Here is an 11,261-nt window from a genome sequence, read left to right on the forward strand (position 1 = left end):
CCTCCTACCGGGTTGAGGCTGCAAAGGACCTCAAAAATGGACCTGCGCAACTGTCTCCCTTTTACATGTATTTTAAAAATTAACAATTACCCACACATCATTTAAAAAAACTGAGGTCTGTCTAGAAAAGGAAAGACAAACATAACAGAGAAAAAAGACCTTTCAGAATACCATCACGAGTCAAAGATTTGGCTCCCAGCCTCACTGTGTAAGTGAGGAAACAGGCACAGAGAGGGTAAGTAACTTGCTCAAGGTCACACAGCAAGTGAAATGCTGGCACTAGAAGCCAAGTCTCTGGCCACTCTGTGGGGTCGCCCTAAAAACGGGTGGTCTGGCACCAGAAGCCTCCTCTTGCCACGTCAGTGAACACTGCCCTCTGCCCACATCTCCTCCACCAGCACCCTTCCCTTCCCTCCTGCTCCACACTGCCACCAGCAAAGTCAAGAGCACTGGAGCTATGCCTGATGCCAGCACAGGCTGAGACATAGCCTCCCATTGCCAACCCTCCACACCACTCCTGCCAGCCAAGGGGCATCCGTGCCAGTGAGGCGTGGAGCTGCATCTTCCCAGTTCTTCTGTCAAGAGATTTGCCTGCAAATTGCCCACCTCCCCAAGCCCAGAGAAAGTCTGGGTGCATGAGGAGAGAGGGGACTGTAAAGTGACAAAAGGGACTCTAGGCAGACCTTAGAAAGGACTTCTAGGTGGGAAAGGTGTAGAGGGATAGGAGCCCCTCTGGGCCAGACCCCTTAAAGGTCACAGGCCACCAGGGTGGCGCAGAGCAGGTGACGGGGGTCCTGGGGCTGGGGATAGGGGACAGCAAGTTGCTTCTCCTGTGCCCAAGCCTCTCTCCAGGTGCCAAACAGGGAGAGGAAGGCGGCGGGCGCCACTGCCCTTGCAGGGGAGAGAAGCTGAGTCTCCAGCAACCCTCTGGCTGCCCCCACCCGGGTCAGCTTGGGGATGGAGGCAGGGAAGAGAAAAAGGAGGCAAGCCCGGGGCAGGAGCTCCCACCTCGTCGGAATTCCGGCTGTCCGGGTGTGACCAGGGTCCCTAAGACTCCCGCCGTCGCCTTGGGGGCGACAGCCCATCGCCGTTTGGAACCCCTCTCCCGGGGTCCCTCCCGTGTCCTTCCAGGAGGAAGGTGAGGTCGGAGCACGCACACGCCGCATGTGTTTAGCAAAGTGGGGTGTCTGTCCACCTGCCACAGCCCGCAGGCTCCTGACCTCCCGCGGGCAATCCCGCACCCCGCCGGCCCATCGGTGCGGCCCCCACCCCCGCCTGCCTGCCGGCCCCCCAGCGCCCCGCGCCCACCTGGGCCAACTCCCGCCCGTCCTACCTGCTCCGGACTGGGGCCCGAGCGCCCGGGCCGCCTCCCCGAGCGCCAGCACGAGGAGCCAGAGCTCGCCCCGCATGGTGGCGGCCAGGACCCGCCCCCGGCCCCTGCAGCCGGGCCGGGCGAGGGAGGGGGCCGGGCAGGGGAGGGGGCCGGCGTGGGCGGGGGCCCGGCGGGCGGCGAGGGGCGCGCGCGGGCGGCGAGGGGCGCGGGCGGGCGGCGAGGGGCGCGGGCGGGCGGCGAGGGGCGCGGCGGCGGGAGCCGGGCAGCTTCGCGGGTGCCTGCGGGCGGCGAGCAGCGCGGCGGCCTCGGAGCGCGGCCGGGGAGGGGGCGGGGCGGGGGGCGCGGCGCTCCGCGCTCTCCCCGAGGCTTCCCCGGCGCTCCCCGCCTCCCGCCCGCTCCCCGACAGCTCCGCCGCCGCTCCCCGTCGGGGGGCGGGGCGGGATCGGGGACCGGGCGCGGGACCCGGCGCTGGAGGGCCGCCCGGAGCAGCAGCTGCCCCGCACCTCGGCTCCAGCCCCGGCTCCCTCCTCCCCGCGGGGACGCCGCAGAGGGGGGCCGGGGACCAGACGCCGCTCCGGGCCCTGGGTGCTGCCCTGCGCCCCACGCCCGGCTGCCCCAGGCTTCTCCGCTTTCTGGGTTTGTTCCTCGGAGTTGGGCGGTTTCTGACTCCCGGTCCCCTCGCCCCAGGCGTTTCCCCTTGCGGCCGAGACCCCCCGCTTCTCTCCGCCGCAGAGAAGGCTCCGGGTCCCACCCCCACCCCAAGCCTCCACTCCACTTCGTCGCGCCACCCCCCATTTCCAGCACTGCCGTGCCCTCCAGCCCAGCAGACAGGGGTGCCTGGCTCACCCCTTCTTTGAAATAGCCCGGACCTGCCCCCACCACAGAAGGCAAGGGAGGACCCCCCCTCCCTGGGGGCCCGGGGCCTGCCCGGGGGCCAACCCAGTCACTCTTCAAAGCCGGCCCAGATCCAGGAGACGTCTCACCCCATCTTGTACCAGACTCTGGGGAGAGAACATCTTTTTTTTTCTTCCAGGACAGAATAAAAATACCCTCAATTGAAGAGATTTAATAGACGTCAGGGAATCAGGTCAGGGCCGGAGGTGCCGCTCCCCTCCCCTGACCTACTTGGGGCGACGGCAAGGAGCTGGAGCTCTGGAGGGTGAGCGAGTGAGGGGTGAGGGGGCTGGAGAGCTGAGCGCCCTGGGGGGACCCCAGGAGTAGGGATTTGCGTGGGGATAGGGGAAGGCACAGTGTGGGCTGAACAAGGAGGGTTTCTGGCGCTCAGTCCCAAGAGGGGACCTGACAAGAAACAGGAACTAAAGATTCTCAGATCTCTCAGGGTCCCGGCTCCTCCCTCCTCACGCTCCAGGGTCCCAGAAACTACCCGGGCCAGCCCTCAACCCGCTAGTCCTTTCCCTTGGGATAAGGCAAGGCCTGTCTGTAAGTTCTTCTCGGTGTCTAATTTAAATCCCAGTTTTGTCGACTCTCAAACAGGATCAAATCAGCTGCTGCTCTCAGGGCGGCTCCTGTTGCCCCCAAGTGGCCACGGGGTGCACCGCCGCTCTCGTTTGGGGGGTTCGGGCTTCCCCGCACCTACCCGGCGCGCCCCGCAGAAGGTCTGGGTGCGGGCGCCCAGGACGGATTTCCAGCCGCGGCCCCATCTCTTCGACCCCGTTGGAGGTGCCCTGCGGGCTGTCACTTTGTAGGGTTCGGGCTGAAATCGCAAATTGAAAACATCAGAAGACAATGACGTGTACAGTTTAGGTACGTCAGTCTAGAACTCGAGCGTCCACCAGTCACCTGGAGCGCTTATTAAAACACATATTCCTGGGCACTACCCCAAGTTTCTAATTCAGTAGTTCTGGGGTGCAACTGAGAACAGACATTTCTAACACGTTTGCATGCAGGTGGTGGTGCTGGTCCGGCCACCACATTTTGAGTCACGGCTGCAGAATTCCCTACTTTCTTGCGCTCTTTCGCCCTTCCTCAAGTCGCCCGAAAGAGAGGTGGCAAAAGGAAACCTAACATAAAATTAGGGAAGAAAAAATATGAAACAAAAAATAAAGAAAAGAAATTGGGCCCCACCAAAACGAGACCCAGGGGGCACCCGGATTTGAACCGGGGACCTCTTGATCTGCAGTCAAATGCTCTACCACTGAGCTATACCCCCTCTGCCGGGGAGCGTCGGCTGATAGTCTTTTACTGTCATTGCCGCGCAGGCGCGGTGACAGGCCTACTTGAAGACGTGAGATCCACGGTTTACCAGAAATAAAGAGAATCTAAACCTCAGGAGATTATTCGTCGGGGAGCAGCTTGTTTCTCAAGCTCTGAGCTAAATATTTCAATCGCTATTGTCAGCAAAATGCAACGTGGGATGTGGGCGTGGAAGCCTGTCGAGCCTCCCTTCGGGGGCGGGGTCCCCTTCTAGGCTGGGATCCTCCACCCTCCACCATCCCCCGCCCCCGCCGGAGCCTCTCACGGAGTCTCGGCTCCCCAGTCTCCACACCACGCGTCCACGCGAGCTTCTCCGACCTCCATCCTTGGAAATTCAGCCTCCCTCCCTGAAAGCAACCGCTGGGGTTCACTGACGGGCTGGGCCGACCTGGTGGTGCTCCTGCCTGCGCCGTGCAGTGACCAGCCGTCCACACCGCCTACCAACCGATCGACCCGGAGCTCCTGACCCTCGCTTGCACATACACACGCTGAGCGCAGGGCCAGGCAGGGCCCGGGTCTCCATGCCCACTCGACCGCAAAAGAGGTTGGCGAGGGCCAAAGACCCGTCCACACTCCAGTTCGCAAGGGGGTTCAGAGGTGGGCGAGTGGAACAAGAAAACAGGAAAAACCCGGTGCGCGAGGGGGCACCCGGATTTGAACCGGGGACCTCTTGATCTGCAGTCAAATGCTCTACCACTGAGCTATACCCCCAACACGAGAAGTGTTTTCCATTAGAATAAATTTCTATGAAATAAGGAACTGCTATCAAATTTCCCTCACTACATTATTTGTAAATTGTGCCTGAATAATTTGATGGGAAGAATACAGAAGCTGAGTGGGCACGGGTAGAATTCCTGGGTTCTTCCTCCACAATCACACCTGGGGACAACCACAGCATTAAGGATTTCTAAACCCTCTGTATCTGTTTCTAGAGAGGCCCATTGCTTGCCTTGTGAAGGAGACCTCAGAACCTCCCAGGTTTTGTGGGGTAAGAGCACTGTTCCCTATATACCAGATGGGCAGCCTGGGTTTCCAGCCCATCTTCTTTTCCATCTAGAGAGAATTCCTGGGCTTTTCCAACCTCTAGGGTTCCTACTCCATGGAGTCAGTATCTCTCCCACAGGCCCAACAGAGCCCAGAGTCTCCCAGTCATGGCTAGCCAGGCAGAGCCCAGGACTAAAAAGCTAGTTCCCAGCCAAATGGACTGGAAGCCCCCAACCCTCCATTGCCAAAGCAGATTTTCCCCTAGCCTCAGAGCTTTGTACAAAAACCAAAGCCAGGCAGAAGGAGCCTGGCAGAAGGCGCAAGGAAAAATAACAAGTGAGCAGTTTTTAATGGCATTTATTAATGCTATTTATTTAATGGCATTTATTACATTTATGAAAAATCTGAATACATCGTGAGAGGAAAATCATTACAAAAAGACACACAGTGAAGAAGAACTTTTAGGTATCTGGGCCATTTGGGAGGAGAGGGATCCCACTGCAGGCCAAGGATGGAGGGACTAACACTCAGAAGCTGTAGTCAGAGCCAGCATCTCCCAGGGTACCAGAAGGGGAGGGAAAGGAGCCCCTGCAGGCCATGGACATTCCCCTCTGGAATGTCACTCCTCTCTCTTGCCATCCAGTTCTTGACTCTGCCCTCTTATCCCTGAGCCCACCAGATTTCTGGAATCTTCTTTGCCTAAAGGCAAAATATGGAATAAAGATGAAAGAGGGGCAAGAAAATGGAATGAGGGGTGAAGGGAGCTGTGGTAAGGAAGGTGGAGGTAGGGTTCTAGGAAATTAAGAGCAATCCCAGGAGTCTCTTACTCTGCCCCCCCCCCCATTTGTCCTACAGAGAGGTTGAGGGCTGGAGGGAGTGGGCTCTACTTCCTAATCCCACAACATTGCAACAGCTTCCCTAGTGTCTCCAAGAACACCTGCTTCCACGGAGTGAGGGACAGTCCTTTCTGTTGTCCTGTCTGCAGCAATTCCAGGTGTGTCAGTTTCTCAGTGGGGGGCTAAGTGGATGCTGGCAAGCTCACTGTCCATAGCTGCCCCTGCGCCCTCCAGAGAACCTTAGGAAGGTAAGTCACTTGAGCATTCCACCAACGTGATCCATGCAAAGTCCCCAAAGTTTCTGCTTGGCCTCATGTCAGCTGGCAGTGGCCTGAGATTGCAGCCACTGTAGCCCGGCCGGCAGCCTGCAGGGAGGGAGGAACAGCAAGGTTCAGCATATCCCAAGAGGATGATGGTCTTCAAGACCCTGGGCCCAGTCCCCAGCAGACTGAGAAGGAGACCTAACTTACATCCAATCTTTCAACCAACAAATATAAACAGGTGGATGCATACAATGCATTGGGCACTGTGCCAGGGGCTGGAGATACTGGTGGAAAAACAGAAACACCCAGTAGGGCATACAATTGCGCTGCTGTGACAAAGGTTACAAAGGAAGGGTGCATTAGCCTCTGGGAATCAGAGGACACACCTTAGCAGTGTCTCTGGGCAAGGCTGTGATGCCCCCTTTCACCGTCTCCATCACTGGGGGCAGTGCCAGGGTGACTCCAAAGTCCTGAGGCTTCATAGCAAGTTCCCCCATTAGACTGTGAGCCAGTGTGGGGTGTTGGTCACGTCAGCATCACCTGACTCAGCATGGGGAGCGGGACTACTTAGGAAATACTGGTTGAATTGAACTGACTGTGGGTTGGGGGATGAGGGATCTTCCTGAGCCAGGGGGTGGCAAGGTCACTGCCATAAATGGGTGGTTCCTTGGGCTGGACGTCACAAGCTCCTGGCAGCAGTGTGGGCCTGCTTGCTGCTGAACTGCCTTTGTTCCACTCACTATAAAAAACCAACTGGAAATGAAATGCTAAGGCAGTTCCTTTAGGATGTTAACCCTCCATCTTCCAGATTGGTGGCTGTCTGAGTAATGTGCACCTTAAAGATTCAATTCCCGTCCCTATTGGCGTTTGATGATGACAGATAGTCTGAGCTCCAGTCTTCCAGTTACACCACCTCAAATGTTGGGGTTGGGATTTCAGTGGATTGTCACCTCTCTCCCCACTAGAGTAAGGACTTTGTCTTCCCTTTGACAGCAAGAACTCTGCCTTGCTCACCGCTTACCCACAGCACCTCAGCTGTGGGAGGTGCTCAAGTTACTTGACTCAGGATCTGTGAGCCAGATGCTGACAGGAAAAGGTTCTGGTGGTCAGTTGTCCATTGGTTGGAGCGAGCCCAGGTAGGCCCAGGTAGGGCAGCCACTAACCCTTCTCCGGTGAGGGCACAGCAACCCTGTATGTGCCAAGGGTGGTCTTTGATGTTACTGAGGGTAAGGAATTGGGAGATTTCCACAGTGGTCATAGAGTCCTTCATATCTTGCTTGTTGGCAAAGATCAGGACAGAAGCATCTCGCAGGGCCTGTGGACAGAGGATCCCAGTCCTGATCAGCCTGCCGGGGCCCAGCCTCCCTTCTCATAATCCCGTGAGTCCTCCCTGACTGGCCTGCAACAGCAGCAGCCACAGCAACTAACACCATAGCTGCAAGATGCCTCCCAACCAGCCCAGGGGTGTCTCGAGAATGCCAGGTGGTGGGAGTTTGTTGATCTCCCTCATTTTATACTTGTGGAAACCGAGGCATAGAGATGCAGTGACTTGCCCAGGATCCCCACAATAAGTAGGAGGTAGAGTTAGGACCTGAACCAAGCAACTCTGGGCTCAATTGTGCTGAGGGCATCATTGTCCTTCATCTGGGATAAACTAGCCTGGTCCACACTAATGAGAGAGAGGCTTTCAGAGATTGGGGCATCAAGGATGAAGCTCAGAGAGGTTGAGGGAGTAGGCTGAGGTCACACGGCTAGTACACTGGGCCCTCCTGACCCCCAGGGGCTTACCTCATGGGACAGCATCTTATAGAGCTCCTCCCGAGTGGTCAGCAGTCGCTCCCGGTCGGTGCTGTCAATCACAAGGATGATGAACTGGCCGGCAGAGGGCAACTGTGAGTGATGGGCTTTCTCTTTGGTGAAGGGGTCTCCTGCCCCAGTGCTTCCCCACTGGCCTCTGCACTGCCCATAAGTAAGCTCCCCAGAAAACCACTGTCCCATCTCAAGATCTCAATGCTCTAGCTCCCTTCCCCCCCGCCCCCACCTGGGTACAAGCACAGACTCTGCTTGTTGCCAGAAGCAATGCTTAGCACCAGGGCATAGCTCCATAACCATGTGAAGTGGAGCCATATTGATCCCCATTTCACAAATGAGGAGACTGAGGTTCAGTGAGATGACTAAGCTTGCCCTCAACCACACAGCTGGTGGGTGGCAATGCTGGAATTTGAACTTAGCTCTGTCTGACTCCAGGAATTAAAGCACTGAATTCTTTTTTTTTTTTTTTAATTGACTTTTTTTTTAAAAGATTTATTGGGCCTCCCCGGTGGCGCAGCGGTTGAGCGCTGGGTTGCGAAGCTGCCTGCAGCCTCTGCAGCGCCGGTTCGATCCCCGGCTGCTCCCTGGTCACCAGAGGAGGGTCCCACATGGCACGCAGACCTCTCCTGCCGCCCACTGCTCCCCTCAGCAGTGTACTTCGGTCCTTCTGCCTGCTCTGCTCCCCGCTCTGGCTCTGGTGAATTCTCTCACCCTCCCGCGCTTCTGACTGTACCCAGTGCTTGTATAAACAAAAAAACAAACAAACAAATAAATAAAAACATGCCTCTATAAAAAAAAAAATCTTAAAAAAAAATTTATTTGTGCATACAAGAGCTGGGGCACAGGCCAGAGGTGTAGGGGTGGTGGTGAGAGGACTCACCAGAGACAGAGTGGGGAACAGAACAGGCAGACCAACTGAAGTACACTGCTGAGAGGAGCAGCGGGCTAGTCAGGAGAGGTCTGCTGTGCCATGTGGGCAGCTCCCTGGCCAGGGGATCGAACTTATGCTACAGTGGCTGCGGACAGCTTCATAGGCTGCGCCTTAACCCCTTGCGCCACCAGGGAGGCCCTTAAAGCACTGAATTCTACCACTGCCAGAGTGGGAAAGTAAGCCCCAAGGCGATGAAGGACCTACCCAACCATTGTGTCCATCAGAAAGAGGCCAGCGAGTATTCAAAAATGTTATCAGGCACTGTGCTGGCTGTAATATTTGACACATATACAATTACTGTTGTTTTATTTTTTAATTTTACCACCACCAAGGGAGGTCATGATGGAGCTCCACCTCACAAGTGGAAGACTCAGAGAGGTTAAGTAACTGGCTAATGTCACACCCGCTGCCTTGGAGGCCCCTCCAGGCCAAGTGCCTCCTCACCTCCGTGTTGGAGTAATACGCAGTCCAGGCAGAGCGCAGGGTTTCCTGCCCCCCTAGGTCCCACATGAGGAAATGGGTCTTCTGCAGGACAATCTCCTCCACGTTGCTGCCGATGGTGGGATTTGTATGGACCACCTCGTTCATCAGGCTGGGGAAGGAGAGTGTGCGAAGAATTCATCTCAGTCCATTGCCAGCTCTGCTCCTAAGTCAGGCTGCTCCCAAAAGGCTGACTCTAACTCAGAACAACTCAGTCCAAGTTCCCTGAGCATCTGCTGGGCACAGGGGAGTGAGGAAAGGAGACCAAGTCCTGCCCTGGCTCTACTGTGGGTAGAGCAGTCTCCCCAGCTTGAATCTGCAGTTGAGTCACCTGGGGGTTGCATTAAAATGCAGTTTCAGTGGTTGGGGCCCAAAGTATTTGCCTTTCTACAATGTCTCCAGATAATGCCAGTGCTGCCGGTCCCAGGACCACACTTTGAGTAGGAAGGGATTAGGGAAAAAGGGATTAGGAAAAAAGGCCATTGCATAGGTATTTTGTTTAAAGCGACACAAACCACAATGTACATGTCACATGTCAGGAATGTAAAGGCCTGGGGAGTACAGCTAGGAGCAAGGAGTGAGAGGGAAACTTACTCTTGCATTGTGCGATATTTTTTCTTTTTTTTTTTCTAATTAAAAAGAAAAAAATGAAGCTAGTTACACACATTACTTCTTCAGGAGGGAGTCTGTCCTAATGGTCTGGAGGCTCCAAAACAGGAGAGCGAGGCGCAGAGTGAACCTCAGGGAGGCTGGGAGGGAGGTGCCTCGCCCGCGTGCCTGCCTCTGCCGAGCCAGCTGCGACCCACCCAGCCGGACCCACAGCTGGGCCCTCGCCTTTGGGTTTGAAGAAAGGGGGAGAAAATGAAGAGACAAAGCGGGGTGCAGGAGTTAGAAGGGAAGACCTGCCACGAGGGGCAGCGAAGAGCAGGAAGAAGAGGCGTCCAGCCAGCCACCGCTTTGGCGCTGCCGGGGGTGCACGGCGCGAGGAGAGGGGGTCCCCGCGCCGCGCAGGTCTCCAGGGCCAGGCCGCGGGGCCGCGGGGCAGAGCGAAGGTCACACCCGCACCCCACTCTCTCTCCTCACTGCGGGGAAACCCGGGAACCCAAGAAAGGGCTCCGGTGATGGGTCAAATGCTTGTCGGTCTGGTCGGAAGCCCAGTCCCTCCGCCCCCCCCCCAAATACACACACTTCCCCCACCTGAGAGGCACTTACAGCTGGTAGAGGATGGTGGTCTTCCCCGCATTGTCCAGGCCCACGATGATAACTTTGTGCTCTGGGGGCATCCGAGGGAAGGACAAGGTCAGGGCCAAAGCCGATGACCGAGGGACCGTGTGCCCCACCAGGCCTCCCCGGAAGGAGGCAAGTGTCCCCAGCAGGCTGGGGGACCTCTGCTCCCCACCCCACCCCACCCCACCCTACGCCACCAACACACACACAATACCAGCAGGACAGGCTTCCTTCCCTCGGGCCCGACACCTGCATCATTTCGCAAGAGTGAAAACCAGCGCAGAGCCCCTCCGCCCCGCTCCCCATTTCCAGAAAAGTGAAAGTGCCAAGGGGCTCAGGCGCGCGGTGCCGGCCAAGCCAGAGCAGGGCGGGCAAAGAGCAGAGCGAGCAGAGCGCCAAGTCACAGTCGCGGGGAACGGATGGCGGCTTTAGCAGGAGGAAGGAGACTCGCTCAGCCCCCGGCCCGGGGGCGCACTGAGACGCGCCACTCGCGGGGCCCTCGGGAGGGGGCCGGGGAGGCCGCGGAGCAGGCGAGGAGCGCGCAGGCAGGACCCCCCAAGCCCGAGGTCCCCCGCCTCAGCGCCTCTGCCCCGACGACTCCAGATCAGGGGAGCCCAGGAGAGAGGAGGATTAAAGCGGCCTCTTGGAAAATCTGTGCGCCCCTTACCCTGTTTCACGAAGACGCCCATTAGCTTAGCAATCAGATGGCCCATGGCGGGCCCGGCCCGGCAGAGGCAGGGACTCCGCGGCCCTCGCCCACCGGGGTCTGACCCGAGGCTCGGAGCCCCGCCCCGGGGAGGATCGGGCAAGTTTTGCCAATGAGGTCACGAGGCCCCACTTGTCACCAAAGGCTGGGAACCCCCTGAGATCGCTGGCCCCTCCTGGGCCCTAAGATGACAGCAAGCTGCCTGTCCAGAGAGGCACAGGAAATGGCATCCAGACTCCCGTATTCCCCATTAACCTGAGAACATTTCAGAGTTCTCTGGGCACCTGGTCCCCCACTGCAAATCCAGGATACTGAGCACAGGGACCCACAATCCCATCCCAGCTTCCCCTTCTTCCGGTGCCTTGTCTGGGGCACTAGACTGAAGCAAAAAGTGAGACCTACCGTTGTACCTGGCAGCTGTGTGAGCAGATGGCTCAGGGTCCTCTCTGAGCTGGGGAAATACCCTAGACAACCC

General features: G+C 57.5%; 2 protein-coding genes and 2 non-coding genes across 7 annotated transcripts in view; all 4 read right to left on the bottom strand.

Annotated features, from left to right (window-relative positions):
* Positions 1-1,430, bottom strand: part of PLXDC1 (plexin domain containing 1) — a 55,221-nt gene extending 53,791 nt beyond the window's left edge. Inside the window, exon 1 of the mRNA XM_037494295.2 lies at positions 1,334-1,430. Coding sequence (XP_037350192.1) covers positions 1,334-1,409 — 76 coding nt within the window. The 5' untranslated portion in view covers positions 1,410-1,430. The remainder of the gene's footprint in view (positions 1-1,333) is intronic.
* Positions 1,431-3,431: 2,001 nt separating this feature from the next.
* On the bottom strand, positions 3,432-3,503 carry TRNAC-GCA (transfer RNA cysteine (anticodon GCA)). The gene has a single exon. It is a non-coding gene; the product is annotated as a tRNA-Cys (tRNA).
* Positions 3,504-4,186: 683 nt separating this feature from the next.
* TRNAC-GCA (transfer RNA cysteine (anticodon GCA)) lies at positions 4,187-4,258 on the bottom strand. Its single transcript has one exon. It is a non-coding gene; the product is annotated as a tRNA-Cys (tRNA).
* A 622-nt stretch (positions 4,259-4,880) lies between these two features.
* ARL5C (ADP ribosylation factor like GTPase 5C) lies at positions 4,881-10,827 on the bottom strand. Of its 4 annotated transcripts, none has more exons than XM_037492349.2 (6): positions 10,748-10,827; positions 10,066-10,126; positions 8,818-8,965; positions 7,419-7,502; positions 6,794-6,945; positions 4,881-5,732 (listed from the first exon to the last, which is right to left on the bottom strand). In XM_037492349.2, the coding sequence occupies exons 1-6, from the start codon at positions 10,791-10,793 to the stop codon at positions 5,684-5,686; spliced, it is 540 nt and encodes a 179-aa protein (XP_037348246.1). In that variant the 5' UTR covers positions 10,794-10,827; the 3' UTR covers positions 4,881-5,683. The 4 variants fall into 4 exon arrangements, with proteins under 4 accessions (XP_037348246.1, XP_054544858.1, XP_037348245.1 ...); XM_054688883.1 differs by having other exon boundaries at positions 7,419-7,520; XM_037492348.2 differs by lacking the exon at positions 4,881-5,732 and having other exon boundaries at positions 5,750-6,945.
* Between the last annotated feature and the right edge of the window lie 434 nt (positions 10,828-11,261).

Source organism: Talpa occidentalis, unplaced genomic scaffold (genome assembly GCF_014898055.3).
Source record: "Talpa occidentalis isolate TD23 unplaced genomic scaffold, MPIMG_talOcc4v2.1 talOcc4.7, whole genome shotgun sequence".
Lineage (NCBI taxonomy): Eukaryota > Metazoa > Chordata > Mammalia > Eulipotyphla > Talpidae > Talpa > Talpa occidentalis.